This window comes from Mobula birostris, chromosome 5 (assembly GCF_030028105.1).
Source record: "Mobula birostris isolate sMobBir1 chromosome 5, sMobBir1.hap1, whole genome shotgun sequence".
In the NCBI taxonomy this organism is placed as follows: Eukaryota; Metazoa; Chordata; class Chondrichthyes; order Myliobatiformes; family Myliobatidae; genus Mobula; species Mobula birostris.
This window is the reverse complement of record NC_092374.1, coordinates 125860080-125877250: the sequence shown is the minus strand read 5'-3', so window position 1 is coordinate 125877250 and position 17171 is coordinate 125860080. Positions and strand designations below refer to the sequence as shown.

Here is a 17171-nt window from a genome sequence, read left to right as displayed (position 1 = left end):
CTTTTATAGAAGGCATTACCCCAGAGGTTCACATACTTCTTGAAACATATACATGTAATATTAGATCATTTTTTCAATAAATAAATGAATAAGTATAATGTTTTTATATTATTTATTTAATTGGGTTCTGTTTATCTAGTTTTAGGACTTGCATGAAGATCTGGTCACATTTATTCAGAACTAGAGGAAATTCTACAGGGTTCACTGTGGATGTTGCCTAACCTTCTAAGTTCCATCATTTTGTGTGTGTTCCTTTAGATTACCAGCAATTTGTCATTCCAATTCTACTCTGTTGCTTTTCTTCACTTTAATTTTTGGAAACTTTTCTGCATTTTTTTTTACTTGAAATCTGTGGTTCTGTGGGTATTGACATGTTACTAGCAAGTAAAAGATTGATCAGGATGTTGTATAGACTGGAAGTCTTTCTCTATAGGGAGAGAATAGACAGTGGTTAAGATAGTGGTGTACTTGGTTGCCACAGCCTCTCAGTTTTCAACAAATCATGAAATGGTTTGTTTTAAACATCTTTCTTGTGATGGCAAGATCCTATCGGATATTGGTATTGCAAAACAGTGCAAGTTTGGTTCATTGGCAAGACCGACTGTGGGGAAGCGGGGAAGACTAGTATTGGATAAGAGGTCAATGGCGCAGTCATATACCCAGTGTGGAGGCCTTCTTTTTACTGAAAACCTCAAGAAAATCTGCATATCCCGCCTGAATGCCAGACACACCCACACCTGTAGTTGACACAGGAGGTGATTCACAGACTAGACCTTGAACTGGACCCAGACAGGTAGACAGATATGCCGGTTCCCGCCCTTGGCGTGCTTTAAGCAACCAATCAATTTGTGGGTTATGTCGGGATAACCGGGGAGACCAAACACCAACAGTAGTTCAGGCAAATCAGCCAGATAGAAGCAGAGTTGTTCCCTATGGTTGGCCAAGCATGTTGGAAGTGTTCAGTTGAAAGGTGGATCTTACAGGTACCCAGAAGTTGACCATCCAGGGCCTTGATGTCAATATTTTCTCTCAATCGCCGAGTCAGAACTCCCCATTTTTGAGCCAGAGATTGAGAGAAAATATTGACGTGAGATTCCCGGCTGCTCTGGAGTTGATGAATGCTGAAGTTCATGGGTCTGAGTCTCCCATGAGAAGGAAGCTGGGTGCATCACACAATTAGGGGAAGCTGATTTCTGGGAGAACAAACCCACAAGAACTCCCCTCCCTGCTGATGGGTACCCTCTTTTACTGGGCACTTGAGACATGACACCTGTAAATGTCCTGGATCACCACAAAAGAGACAGGACCCTTTTCAGCGCCGATCTCGTTCCTCTTGAGATAGGTGCACGTGCCCCACTTGCATTGACTCCTCCAAAGGCTGAATACTGGATGATGACAGGCAGTGATCCAAAGAGTAGAAAACTCAAGACATTCTTTTCCTTGTGCCAGTCCGTTGCCTGGTTGTCAACTCAAATGGCCAGATTAATCAAGCTGTCCAGACTGTCCTGCCCATCACAGATAGCGTCTCATGCCAGACCCCTGCATTTAGTCCACACAGAAAGGCAGTGATGAAGGATCTCTCATTCCATCCCGCTTCCACTGCAGGTATGGAGAATTTTACTGCGTAGTGTCTCATTGTCCTTCCATCCTAGCATTGGTCCAGGAGTTGGTGGGCAACCTCTTGACCTCATACTGGCAGGTCAGAAACAATTCTTAACTGGACAACAAAACGTCAAAAAGACTGGCCGCGGGGAAACCTTGCTCACATAGTGCATTGAACAGGCTGAGTGGAGGTCCATCCAGGAGATTTACTATGTACACCAGTTTACAGCATCATCACCAAACCAACTAGGTTGGGCTTAGAAAGTCAGCTTACTCTGGGTAACAGGATTCCTGCAGCCATCAGGGTTACCAGAGTATCCACGCAATGGAGGAATACTCAGTTCCAGTACGGATGCAGAAGTTGGTGCATTAGTGGCCGAGTTTGTTGGGGCACAGAAATGGAGGATATGCGAGATGCTGGGAATGGGACTGGCGTGGCCAAAGGCTGCCGAATCACGTTTTGAAGAATGCTAATGGCTGTCAAGCTGACGCAGGTCTGTGGACTGCGGCTGTGAGAGCAGAGGTTGCTGCCACCTGATTCCGTGGTTGTGACAGAAGGCTTAAGAGGCAGAATGGAATTTTAAGGAGGATCACAGAGCTGTTTTTTTTACAGAGTTGTTGATATCTTGAACTCACTGCCAAGGGAGGTGATGAAATGAGATACAATTACAGCATTTAGACACTTTAAAATAGTCAAAACATAGAAGGATACAGATTTAATACAGATAAGTGATTAACAAAGAAGGGCTCAGGGACTCGTAGGTGTTGTGCAACTCTGAATCATTCAGGTGACTGGTTTTGATGTTTAAGTTTGGACAATAAGATACAGTGACAATACGACTGAAACATTTGGCTGAACAAGAGCGCAAACCCCTTGAAATGTCTCCACAGGGTCATTTGAGAGCAGAAGTCCAGCTGGTTTGCTCTCCTTCCCTGCATGAAGACATGGATGCCAGTTGTGGTGACCCTGTTCCTGCCTCACTGCTGCTCTAGCTGAGATCACTAGGACAAAGCCAATGCACTCAGCCATTTGAACATAAATTACATTGCTCCATTTTAGTTTTTGCAATCTTGTAGGTAAACCTATGAATAGTAAGTTAAAGAGACATTGTAATCTTTCAGAGTTCAATTGTTCAGGTGTTTCTCCCACCTGGGAATCTAAATTAGGATTTGTTTTCCTTGGTTAGTTTGGCTGTGCTAAGTTAAACTTTGAACAATCAGGTACTAGAAGTATTTCATTTTTTATCAGAGTTTTACCCAAAGTCCCAAATGTTTAATGTTAATAAGTTACAAAAACAAAGTTATGAATCATAGCCTCTCTGAATTTGGACCATACAACATCTTAAAACAGTATGGGGTAAAGTGGCCCCTATGCTGAGTGAAAAAAATAAATATTTTGGCATTTATAAAAGTTAGCTGCAATGTTTTTATCAGACTTAATAAAGTGGAGCTGCTCTAATTTCTGGTGTGTTTACTGTAAAGTCATATGTCAATTTATAAAGCCTAACTTGTACCTGGAGTGAATCCAAAAATGTAACAGTAAATAGAAACACAAAATATATCAAATGGATGCACATTTTATTTGAAAAGTAAGCATTGAAAGCTGAGGATGGAGTAAACATTTGCCACTCTCATAAAATAAAGACATTTTTGTCTGTAAAATTCATAAAATATTCATGTAAGCTGAAATAATTTGATGAAAGTTATTCTGTTCCCATTTATCTTGTGAAGATTGCTTTTCACTTTTCCCTATTTTTGTCTCTTGTGCCAGTAGATCTCATGCTGGCATCTCTGATTTATTTCATTGTAACATGTAATACAAAACCACTACTTGTGTCAATCAATTGGATCTATTCCAAGATGGCAGCACACATGGTGGCTCCAGCCAATGGTGAAATTTCATGTCTTGTTCATCTTTTCTGTGACCGAGAAATACTAAAATCTACAAGTCTACCTCACTAGCAAGGGGAATAATGAAGGTGCACAGTTACAGACTAACACAAGGAACAGGCTCTTTCTAGGTACTGTGGTCTACTACAGGTATTTGGGGAAGTGGCTGTTAGAAGTGGTGTGCTTGAACACAGAAGTACGGTAAGTGCGCAAGTATTGAAGTGAGGCTAAAAGCAGACCTTTGCAAGCCCATGCTCCTGTCAATTCTAGTTGTTAACGTTCAATTGCTGGAGAATAAATGGATTACTTCCATTTGCGTCTGAACCAGCGGGAGATGAGGGACTATTGCACGTTTGCCCTGACAAAAACGTGGCTTCAAGACACCATTCCAGACTCCACCATCCAGCCAGAAGGCCTAATCTTTCTTCAGGCAGACAGAAATGCTGTGATCTCTGGCAAGACCCATGGAGGAAGTCTGTGTATCTACATCAGTAAGAACTGGTATGTGAATGCCTCGGTAGTAACGGCTCACTGCAGATAGAGATTTTAATGGTGAACTGTAGACCAGGGAGTTCACTGCCTTTGTAATTATTGCAGTTTACATTCCCCCCACCCCTGTGCTAGTGCTGGGAAACACTGCAGGAGTTTTACCTCAAAGCCTGTCACCCTGATGGTATCTTCATTTTTGCTGGTGGCTTCAATCATGCCAACTTCAAGACAAAGCTGCCAAAGTTCTACCAGCATGTCAACATCGCAACCAGTGGAGAGAATATGTTAGACCTGGTCTATACTAACGTTCGTGGAGCCGACAAGGCTATCCTCAGCCCTCATCACGGATACTCAGACTACTTGTCCCTTTTACTAATCCATGCATACAGACCATTGGTTAAATGAGTCAAACCAGTTCACAGGGAGATCAGGACCTGGCCAGAAGATGCCACCTCAGCGCTGCAGGACTACTATTTAGGAAGGCCACTACGTACGATCATCACGTCAAAATTAATAAATATGTGGGATCGGTGACTGGCTACATAGCAGGATGTTACTGTGATTAAGCACAGGACAAACTAGAAGCCATGGCTGACTGTGGAGATTCAAGCTCTGCTTAAGGATCGTGGCACTGCTTTCAGAACTAAGGTAAGCACGAGCTGCATTTTCCCATGTCATCAGGAAGGCAAAATGTGCATACACACAGAAAATCTAAAGACACCTTTGTGACGCTAGGGACACGTGGCGCAGAGGCAAGGTGTACGAACCATAACTGATAATTAGTCCACACTGTACATCAGCAACAGCAATGCCTCCTTTCCTGATAGGTTGAATGTTTTCTATGCACAATTTAACCAGTTGAATGATCTGACATTGTGGAAAACCCCCTCTCTTTCTGAACAGCAGGCACCCTGTCTGGCTGCAGCCGATGTGAGGCGTACCCTAGCCAGAGTAAACCACGCAAAGCAGAAGGGCTGGACAACATACCTAGTCAGGTGCTAAGGGACTGTGTGGCCCAGCTGACAGGTCTTAACAGACATCTTTAATCCTCTCTGAAACAGTCCACTGTCCCTGCAGGCTTCAAGGCATCATTCCAATGCTCAAGAGAGCAATGGTAACTGGGCTAAATGATTACCACCCTGTGGCACTGACATCAAAAATTCATGAAATGTTTTGAGCAACTGGTAATGGATCATATAAAATCCCACCTTTCAGCTACATTGGGTCATTTCCAGTTTGCTGACCATTCAAACTGGTGCACTTAGCCTCAGTCCTTCACTCTGTCCTGTTCCACCTAGAAGGCAATACCTCGTACACTAAGATGCTATTCATCCACTTCAGCTCGGCATTTAGCACAATCATCCCTCGGAGGCTGATGGGTAAACTGTCCTAATTGGGACTCAACACTGCTCTCTATAACTGGATCTTGGACTTCTTCAGGGAAAGAATCCGGTCAGTCTATCTGAGTTGGCAGCAACATCTCAAGCTCCACCATGCTAAGCACTGGTGCCTGCCAGGGTTGTGTGTTCAGTCCACTGCTGTTCATGCTGCCGACTCACAAATGCACTGCCAGCTTCAGCTCAAACTGCATCATCAAGTTCGCTGATGGTACTACAGTGATTGGCCTCATCAGCAACAATGATGAGTTGGAATACAGGAACGAGGTAGAGAGGCTTATCAAATGGAGAAGACATAGGTCAACCACTCTCCATTACACATCAATGGCTCTGCCGTGGAGAGAGTGAAGAGCACAAAGTTCCTTAGTGTGCACGTAATGGGCAATCTAACCTGTACACACAATACTTTCTCACTCTTCAAGAAGGCAGAGCAATGTCTACACTTTCTAAGGGGATTGACGCTCATCATAGCTCCCTGCCCCCTCACGACAGCTTTCTACAGGAGCACCGCTGAAAACATTCTTTCTGACTGCACCATAGTGTGGTACGGAAGCTGGAAGGCATCAGACGCAAGACTCTACAGAGGACAGTAAAAGATCATCAGGGTCTCCCTCCCCCACCCCCATTATGACACTTACCGGGAGCATTGCAGACGAAGGGCCCAGAGCATTGTTGAGTATCCCAACCACTCATCCCACAAGCTCTTTGGCCCAATATTATCAGGAAGGAGGTACGGAAGCATCACGGCTAGGACTGCCAGACTGGGTAACATCATCTTCTCTCAGGCTGACACCACTTAGTCTCGTCACTAGGTCTGGTGAGCTGTTTACTGTTTACCTGTGCTGCATTTTGAACTGTCTTTTATTAACTTATTTATTTTATGTGCTACGTGTGATGTACGTTGTGTGGGTGCACCATGGTCTGGAGGAACGTTGTTTCGTTCGTTGTATATATGTTCATTCAAATGATAATAAAGTTGAACTTGAACTCGTGAGTTCTGTGGAAACAGCACTGAGTAAGTTCATGCTGCAGCTACACATCCAGTAACATTTTATATCGTGATTATATAAAGGTATTCACAAAGGATTTTTTTTCCTTCATAGATAGCTTCCCTGAAACAAGTACGATTATATCTTTAATGAAAAGAGGGTTTTAAAAATTGCTGATGGAGGGGTGCGAGCACTGAAACTGGTCTTTTCCTCTTCTGTATATTTTTTCTCCTGGAGCTGTACATCTGCTTAGAATCTGCTTTGCCTCAATATCAACCATACAATATCAACCACTCAGTATCAACCACAGTGATGAGAAGAAATTTCTTTAACTAGAGGGTGGTGAATCTGTAGAATTCATTGCCACGGATGCCTGTGGAACCCAAGTCATTAAGTATATTTGAAGTGGAAGTTACTAGGTTCCTGATTAGTAGGGGTGTGAAAGGTTACCTTGGATCATGGGTAACATCTGATAGCAAATGCAAAACAGACATAAAAACAAGAATAGCAATGGCAAAAATAGCATTTACAGAAATGAGAAACATCCTAACAAACAAGAAAATAGCAGTTGACATCTGCCTTAGAACTTTCAGCTGCTACATTCTTCCTATATCGATGTATGGCTGAGAGTCATGGGCCATCACAAATGCAATGGAAAAAAGAATCAATGCAGCAGAGGTGTAGTTCCTCAGAAGAATGCTATGCATATCATATACGGACAGGATAACCAACGAAGAACGAAAACAAAACGTACATTACTTTAAAAAAAAATCAGAAAACAGCAATCAAAATTGTTTGGACACATCATGCAAAGAGAGACATTAGAACATTTAGTTACAACTGGAAAGCTGGAAGTAAAAAGAAGCAGAGGCAGACAGAGAATGAAAATGATAGATGGAATAGCATCATGGTTAGAAATAGGGGAGGCAACAACTACAATTCAGAGGTGTCAGGGTCTGTGGTGGATGGAGAGACGTGATTGCCCACGCTGAACGGCAAGGCACCTGAATGAATGATGAAAGGTTACAGGGAGAAAGCGGGAGAATGGGATTGAGATAGAAAATACTCAACCATGATTGAATGACAGAGCAGAGTCAATGGACCAAATGGCCTAATTCTGCTCCTGTTTCTTATGGTCATTCAGCATTGGGCAAAGCTTTTTGTTTTACGTTTTTTGGAATTGTAGGTTCTTTGGGCTTGGGTCTCATTATTTTTTCCAGTGCAGAAATTGGTAATTCATTTGACCATGACATAGGCTTAAATGTTCCACAAACGCTACTTGGTTTGCTGTGTATTTCTAATGCTCTGTTTTTATTTCAACTATCTGTCATCTGCAGTACTGTATTTCTTTATTGATTTTCAGGGCCTGGGTCAATTTCTACATCACTTGTATAGAGTCAAGCATGTTCTACAGAATTTTTGCATATGTACTGTAGGGATCAGCTTGTGCTCAGTAATTCAACTAAATGAGATTATATATTTTCAAATGGGGCAAACTATATACACCAAGCATAAGTACAAGTGTCACAGAAAACAGGGACAGGTTCAACTCTAGGGACTCAAATTTTTGGATAGATCAAGCTAATTTATTTTACTTTTTGCTTGTAGTTGTTCATGAATCACAAATGTTACCACAAGCTGAATTTCTGGATATAAGAGCAGTAAACACAATGGATTTTTCCCAATTTGAATTAGTTTTATCTTCAATATGATTTGAAAAATCTTCGTTATAGAAGAAAATAACCTGCATTTCATTTTGCCTTTAAAAGTAAAGCTGAAAATACCACAGCATTATCTTCTGTTAAATGATATATATAAAGCATTATATCTGAAGAGATTTTGTTTTATATAATAGATCTTAATAAAAAAGTCTTAAACTGTTGTTTTATTTGGAAAAACAAATGTGCACTACTAAGTACATCATCTCTGGATCGCTAATGGCTTTTTTGGGTGGGAAGTGTTAGTTGAAGATTGGCACAAGTTTCATTGTGATCTCCATGGAAACCACTGTTGTGTTTACACTGGGGTATTTCCAGGATGGCTTCAATAACTGAAGATGATCATTGTCAGCGAAGGCTGATAACAGGCAGTGCTGCAGGGATCTTTTCATGGCTCAGCTATCTCCAACACTTGTATGAGCACAGTCGAAGTCGAGAATAATCTAGAGGTCAGACCTGCAAGAAACTGCAGATGCTGGAATCCAGAATAACAAACAAATTGCTGGTGAAACTCAGTGGGTCAGGCAGCAACTAGAGAGGGAATTGAACAATTAACCTTTTGGGTAGAGACCCTTTATCTAGATGTAGTAGTCAGATGCCATCTGACTTTCAGTTCTACCATTAGATTTGAGTCTAGCTATAGAGCAGTTCCACAGTCTCAAGATATGAAGATCATTTTGAAAGCGTTTAGGAAGAATGTAAAAGATCATTTAGAAAAATGAATGTATGGAAGGTAGTAGCTTGGAAAAAGCACAAAAGAAAATAAACCTCATAGAGGCTGCCTGATCTGTTGAGTTTCTCCAGCATTTTTTATGTGTTACTCTGGATTTACAGCATCAGTAGAATCTTTTGTGTTTAAAACTAAAGAGAGTATTAAGCTTTCGGAGTGATAAAGGAAGGAAAAAAACTGAGAAAATACGACTACTACAAAAAGTGTTGTGGAAAACTGCAAGTGTTTTTTAAAATTAATATTTGATACTCGTATTTCTAGGAAACCGCAGCAGCAGTAGACCAGTACTTTTTATTTTGGATGAATTTGACCTGTTTGCTCATCACAAGAATCAGACATTGCTTTATAACCTCTTCGATATTGCTCAGGCTGCCCAGACACCTGTCGCTGTAGTAGGCCTAACTTGTCGACTGGTAAGTGTACAAGAAATTCCTTTTTGTTTTCTCGAGCAGATTCAGCTCTCAAAAACACAAATTAAAGAGATACTTCCTTTGTTTTTATCCAGTTTTTTTATTGTTGCCATCTGTTACTGCTGGAGATTGTTAAAATTGAAATTATCAGGGTACTTATGGTGAAGTAAAAACAAAGTAATAGGATGCAAAATTCCAAGCAGAATTAGCAGTTATGATGCAAAGTCAAGACCAGAAAGGAACAGAGAGAGTACCCCTTTGCCTCCATAGTTGCTGCTTGACCTGCTGACTTCCTCCAGCAGTTTTGTTTTTGTGAAACAACTCCAATCTTTTATGTCTTTAAAGCAGCACTATATTAGCATATCAAATCCAACATCTTGCTTTCAGCACAAATGACTTGAGACCAGGAATTTGTCACATTTCCATTTGCAGATTGTCTTTCTGTGGACACTTGTCTCTGGAACTAGCTTTAAAATTTAGGGATAAGAACAGAAAGCATAACCTCAGCAAGTGCTCTGACCTGGAATAAAAACTGTATCTCTTTAACCAAGAATTGGTAATGAGCAGCACATTTGAAACCATGGTACCATATTGAATTGATCAGTGGCATTCAGAATGTGGTATTGGAATTATAGCATTAATAGCCTTTTGACTGCCATATACATGCTGAGCAATTATTTTAACTTAAAATTATTTAAAATCCTGAGAATGTTGCTCTGCATTTGATAAAATACCTTATTCAAAGCTAGAGATTTAAAATTTAGCCCATAGATAAAAGCATGCTTTTCCTATTCATTTTCCAAAAAAGCACTGTCCTGGAGGTATGGTATTTGTCTGACTCTGGTTATTGAATGACCTGTCCTCCTTGGGAGTTTAAAGCCTTTACCTTTGATGTATTCAGCTGCTGCAGGCTTTCCCTGTAAAAAAAATACTCTCAGCACTTCCGTACAAAATACAAGAATTCTACTTTGTAAGAGTTGCACTGTCTGTGGTTTCAAATTACAGGAAGGGTAATTCCCATGGACTTGGAACTCCAGTCTAAGATGGATGAGACAACTTAAGTTTAGGGAACTCTTTCTCACATCATCCCCATTTAAGATGTGCAGAGAATATTTGAAGGAAGAAATCTTACTAGCAATAGCAGCTATTAAAATTTCCCCTACCTCCAGGTACTTGGTGATCATCCAACTACCATCTGAGTTAGAGACTGGATGTGGTCCAGTTTTTGATGCCATTGTCAAAGTACCAAAACTATTAATCCAGCGGCCATCAGTACTGTCTGCAATTTAATATTAAGAAGCTGTCACACATCACCCCACAAACTTGACAATCGTGCATGTTAGCCCAGTGTTGTGCAGTGTGAGGCAAATTGGAATTCTCCACATGCTGCTGCCTTTGTATGCAAAGAATTTTCTTCTTTCTGATTCATCAATTCCTCATCTGCAGGCCCATTGCAAGATTCATGAGAGGGTTTTTTCAATTATCAAAGAAGGAAGAGGAGAACCGCACCACCTTGCCAGATAATTTCCCTCTTAAACCTGCATCATCTTGTGTACCTAATGTAGACAGACTTGGGGGTGTGCAATCTTCTCACAAACTGAGAATGACCTTCAGTGTACATGAAATCTTTTTGCAGAAAATTAACTGCACTATGGGATTTTCGCTAAACATCAACTTGCCTTATGCCTTGTACATAGTGAATCACAACACCACCTTGAAGATCCTTAAGGAAGTCCTTGCTCTGATGACAATTTCCTTACTAAAGCCGTTATCACCAGAATCGAGGCAATGATCTTTGTACATTAACTGTGCTGGAATGGATATTATCTGCAGACGTTAGAAATCATCTCCTAAAGACTACCATGGGCAAAGATCCCTTTTGGTCAGAAAACATGCCGAAGGAATATTTTAAGGAAATTGGGAGAAATCATAAGTTGGAATAGAATTAATGGTTAAGTTTAGAACTGACAGCAGGAATTGAAAATGTTGGATTCAGAAAAATTATTTCAGAAAAGTTTATTGAAAAATGTTTGTCATACTTATCAGGTTTTATTTATAAGTTAAGGTATGTTACAATAAGAATTTTGTTTCAAAACATTGAGAAGCCATATGGAGCAGTTGCAGAGAATGGGCGTTCCATCCTACTTGTTATCTGCACACTCCTTCTTCCCCCTTTTCTCATACCAAACTGTTGGACTTCTTGCTCTTCCCCCTGCCTACAACTATGCTCGCTTCACAATGACCTCAAAGAGTACTAAATTCGGGAAAAAAGGCAATTCGGCGCTGGCTTGACGGTAGAGGCTATCTCTACGCTACTAGACCAACACTGTGAGGCATTAGTAGCTAAATTTAAATCTTCTTTCAGCCTGCTGGAAACAAAACTCGACCAAATCCAATACAAAGTGGAGGACCATGGCCAACGCCTACCCTTTCTCAAGCTCGCTACGGATGACCTGATCGAGCGTGTCAGTGAGCTGGAAAACATCTGCTCCAACTTGCTTGAAAACAATATCAAGCTAATGGCTAAAGTTACTGACCTGGAGGGCCGGAGCAGACGGCAGAACCTACGCATCCTGGGCCTGCCGGAATCTATTGAAGGCAGGCATCCTATTGAATTTTTTTCCAGTTTGCTTTGTGAGATCTTTGAGAAGGAGGCGTTCCCATCCCTGCCGGAGATTGGTAGAGCCCACCGTTCACTAGCAGCTAAACCAGCCCCAGGACAGAGACCGCGCCCGGTCATTCTTCGCCTGCACTGCTACCAGATTAAAGATCTCCTGGTTAGAGAGGCCCGGTGGAGGGGGAAGCTAGAATACCGTGGCCAGCAGATTCGGGTTGTGGAGGACTACTCTCCCGAGCCAAGTACAGAGAAATAATGATGGAGCTGTACAACCGAGGACTCAGGCCTTCCCTACTATACCCTGCATGGCTCCGTATCACACTTCCCAGCGGTAACAAGAAGTGGCTACGCTCGGTAGACGAAGTATGGAAATGCATCAACAGCCTCCCCACTCCACTGAGTTCTTCATAAAATACTTTTCTCCCATACCCTCTGCCAGGTAACGTTAGCAGTGCTTGGATAGTGAGATCTGGTCTGATTTGGCCGGGTTAGGTACTGACTATCACGATAGGTGGAACAATATTCACTCAGACTGCTCTCTCTCAAGAGTATTTCCTTTTACCTTTAATTCAGTGAACTCTACAACCTTTCGTGGGAAGAGTATTGGGTAAAGTCTGTTTATTTTTTATTTTTCTTCAAATATCAGTTTATATTCCTGTTTTATGGTTCATTTTTTAGAGCCATGTTTAATAAACTCTGGGGGAATTGTTTTGTCTCTCACTAAGCACAATGTCAGTTTAGGAGTGTTGAATGCTTTCTGTTTCTTTTAAGTATCAATAACGGAGTTGAAGATGATGCTACGAGTGACAGGAAGCTGTACTGTTGGGTGATTATTGTTCTTAAGAGCTTGCCGCTATGCTCCCTGGCAGCTGTCTTGTGAGTTGGGGGGGGGGATGGGGGGAGGGTACTCCAATGCTGGTACTGTTTTAAGAACCCTTAGAAGTCCTTGTTATACAGGATTTATTTCTGCCCTGTTTCTTTTTGTTTTACACTTTTGCCTCAGAGCTGATACCTGAAATCTTGACACCACTTGTGCCTATCAACCTGTATCTCTGTTAAACGAGAATGGTTAGTCCATTAAATTTTGTAAGCTGCAATGTCAAGAGGCTGAATCACCCTGTTATAAGAAGGAAGGTGTTCTCACATCTCACAGTTTACTACAGCAATTGCATTTCTACAAGGAGACAATTGTCTTCGCAGACAATTCTCGTCTTATGTCACGATGGGTGGGCAGCACTTCCACTCCACTTTTCAGGCTAAAGCTGGGCTGGGGGGGTGGGGTCTCAATTCTCATAAATCAAAATGTTCTCTTTGAGCTCCACAATACAATATCAGATACAAATGGGTGTTTTGTTATTGTCTAGTGGAAATTATACAATACATTGGTAGTGTTGGTTAACATATACTCCGAACTCGGATGATGTGGACTTCTTTGAGCGTTTTTTTTTCTGTGCTTCCTGATCTGAGTTCATACTCTTTCATACTAGGTGGAGACTTCAACTGTTGGTTAGATCCAGTGCTGGACTGATCATCTCCTATTTCCAGAGTGCTAAGCAAATCTGCCTCATTAATTCAGTCCTTCCTCCCCAACTATGGCATCTCTGATGTATGGCGCTTTCTCCACCCAAATAAAAGAGAATATTCTTTCTTCGCACACGTTCATCACACCTTTTCTAGAATTGACTACTTTCTAATCGATAACCAGCAGTCCGTTCCTGTGTTTATCAGAGTATAGTGATATCAGACCACGCTCTGGTTGTCCTGTCTGTAATTCTTCCTGGCCCATAAGCATTGGGGTTTTAATTCGATCTTACTGTCAGATAATTAAGGGGCCTCAAAGCCAAACAACACATTACAAAAATTCGAATGGAAAATGAAAGCATCACCTCGAATCATTCTGAAACCAACGACACATTCAGGAATTTTTACTCCCTACTTTACACTTCTGAATCCCCAAATGATAACATTTCAGTTGAGAATTTCTTAAACAGCTTAAATATCCCCACATTTTCTCCTGATCTCAAAATGAGACTGAATGAGCCAATATCATTAGAGGAAATATCCTCAGCCATCTCGTTACAGCAGACTGTTAAATCTCCAGGACCTGACGGGTTCCCTGTAGAATTCTTTAAATCATTTTCATCACTGCTGTTACCTCAACTAACCTTGATTCTATCTGATTCGTTTAAACAAGGAAACTGCCAGCATCATTTAATGAGATATGCGTCATTCTTCTAGCGAAGAGAAGCAAAGATCCAACAGAGTGCTCCTTAATACAGGCCAATCTCTCTGTTAAATGTCGATGTCAAAATCTTAGCTAAAGTTTTGGCCTGTAGACTGGAGAACATCCTACCCTTAATTATTTCTGAAGACCAAACTGGTTTTCTCAAAAACCGCCTACCCTTTTTTAACATACGCCGTCTATTAAATATTTTATATTCACCTTCAGTTGGGATCCTTGAATGTGTCATCTCCTTAGACGCAGAGAAAGCGTTCGACCATATGGAATGGAATTACCTCTTTGCTGTTTTAGAAAAATTTGATTTTGGACCAAGTTTTATCACGTGGATTAAACTGTCATATTCGCGTCCCACCGCCTCTGTTTTGACCAACTCTCAGCAATCCCAACCTTTCAACCTCAAACGTGGAACTCGCCAAGGGTGCCCTTTAAGCCCCTTACTTTTCGATCTGGTCATAGAGACACTGGTGATTGCATTCTGCAGTTGTGCAGGTCTGATGGGGATTTGAAGGGAGGGAGTTGAGCACAAAGTCTCCCTTTATGCTGACGATCTCTTACTTTTTATATCAAACCCGATCACCTCCTTACCCCCCATGTTCTCACTCCTTAACAAATTCAGCCAGTTTTCAGGAAACAAACGTATAATGTATAGTGAATAATCAATTTACTTACCTTGGAGTCACAGTAACAAGGAAACATAAGTGTCTTTTTGGAGAAAATATCATTAATTTGTTAAATCATACAAAACAGAGCCTAGCACAGTGGTCACCCCTGTCCATGTCCCTGATGGGCTGAATTAATGTTGTCAAAATGAACATCCTTCCTAAATTCTTATACCCTTTTCAATCCGTACCAACTTTCATTCCTAAAGCCTTCTTTGACTTGCTAGGCTCAGTCATATCATCCTACTTATGGAAGGGCAAGCATCCCCGACTGAATAAAGTCCATCTTCAAAAATCTAAAAGTGTGGGGGCATGTCTTTGCCCAATTTTCACATATATTACTGGGCAGCTAACATACGCTGTCTCATCTATTGGTCTCATTTTTATGACCAATCTGACTGCCCAATATGGGTGGCAGTGGAACTGAAATTTATTAAGAGTTTCTCCATCTCCGCACTTCTTGGATCCACACTCCCTTTTCTTATGCCTAAACCAATTGTTAATCCTGTTATCAGGCACACCCTGAGAGTATGGGCTCAGTTCAGAAAGCATAGTGGTCTCCATGGCTTCTCTCTTTCGAGTCCTATTCTATATAATCATCGATTCCAGCCTTCTATACATGATCCAACGTTTCAAGACTGGTACAGAAAGGGCATCAGATGCTTTAAAGATCTTTTTATAGACAACTGCTTTGCATCATTTGAACAACTGTCTGCAAAGTTTAACCTACCCAACACTCATTTCTTCAGATATTTGCAAATTAGACATTTTATCAGCCCTTTGATATCAGACTTCCCTGAGGCACCCGACACAAACGTCATTGATATGTTTCTCTGCATGAATCCATTGTGCAAAGGTCTAATATCTACTATTTGCGACAAGCTAGTGGTCCTGAGGTGAGCTCCCCTTGACAAAATTAAAACTGCCTGGGAGCAAGATTTAAACTTCTCACTGTCAGATGATGTATAGGATTCAGTTCTTAAGTTAGTTAACTCAACCTCTTCATGTGCCCGCCACTGTTTGTTACAGTTCAAGGTGGTACACAGGGCCCATATGTCTATAACTAAGTTATCTCGCTAAGGTACACAGATGTTAATCCCTGCTGTGGCAAATGCAAAAGGGACAAGGCTCCCCTTATTCACATGTACTGGACATGTCCTAGCTTGGAGAAATACTGGAAAGATGTTTTCCAAACTCTACCCCAATACTTAATTATAATTTGGAACCTAACCCTTTGATTGCTGTTTTCGGCACCTCCAGGGAGGGGGACACACACCTAAGTCCAACCAAATGTCGCACAGTCTTTTGCCTCTCTGTTGGCCAGGCGCGCAGTCTTGCTCAGGTGGAGGGATGCTGCCCCGCCCACCCATGCTCAGTGGCTCAGGGATATCATGTCCAGACTATACCTTGAAAAGATCCATTATTCAATTCTCAACTCAGACATAAAGTTCCAAAAGGTGTAGGGACCTTTTCTTGAACATTTTCAGAATTCCCAGCCAAACTAAAGGTCCATCCTTTCTCCCTTTCCTCTGCACATAAATCCCTGACTTCCAGCATTTCCCGGTAAATTCTACGGACCCAGACTTGTAAACATTCAACAGTCTGTGTATTAGGAAAATACACCTTCTCTATACCAATGCAGCTGTGTGGGGACAAAGGTTCTGTTTAACCCTTTTTGCTAATGCATTGATGGCTTGGAGATTGGGATTGGGAGGGGTGGATCAGGGCAGGGAGGCAACCAAAGCATGATTGTACAATGGGTGCATCTCTTTCATAGATGTGAATTGTACATTTGATACATTTGTTATGAACTGTACAAACCTCCTTTATACTATGTTCTCTTTATTTAAAAAAACCAATAAAAATATTTGAATTAAGAACATTGAGCCACTTGACTTCCGGGTCATCAAGGGAATGGCGGCGTAAGGAAAAGGTCTCTTGACAAAAAAGAAGGTAAACTGCCCCATAATCAAATTTAGACAAATACTTAATATTGCATAACTATATTAATAAAAGGGGCAAGGATGATGTCTAAGAACAAGATTAAAAAGTCCGCTCCGAAGGCTGATAAACATAAAGAGACGCAGCAAGGCGACGGGCCTAGCTCCCCCACAGCAAGCCAGGACGGAGATAATGAGGGGGAATCGGTGACTCTGTGCTTGATTCTCGGAGAGATTCGCGAGTTCCGACAAGATAACAGCAAACAGCTGGAAGATATTAAAGGAGAAATAGTAAAAACTAACTCGCAGATAGATGAAGCCGAAGCGAGGATTGTTGGAATTGAAGAGAAGCTACAAAACGCAGAGGAGGTGATAGCAGAAATGCTGAAGCTGCAAGACTAGCTCCAGTGGAAACTAATAGATCAAGAAGGCCGCTCGAGAAGGGAAAATGTGAGGATTTACGGAGTTCCCGAAAGAACTGAAGGTAA

The 17171-nt window shown here is 41.5% G+C and overlaps 1 protein-coding gene across 4 annotated transcripts in view; it reads left to right on the top strand.

Annotated features, from left to right (window-relative positions):
- Positions 1 to 17171, top strand: part of orc4 (origin recognition complex, subunit 4) — a 130331-nt gene that overhangs the window by 83503 nt on the left and 29657 nt on the right. For all 4 annotated transcript variants that reach the window (XM_072258627.1, XM_072258628.1, XM_072258629.1 and 1 more), the window contains one exon: positions 9077 to 9228. In XM_072258627.1, the coding sequence (XP_072114728.1) occupies positions 9077 to 9228 (152 nt within the window). The remainder of the gene's footprint in view (positions 1 to 9076; positions 9229 to 17171) is intronic.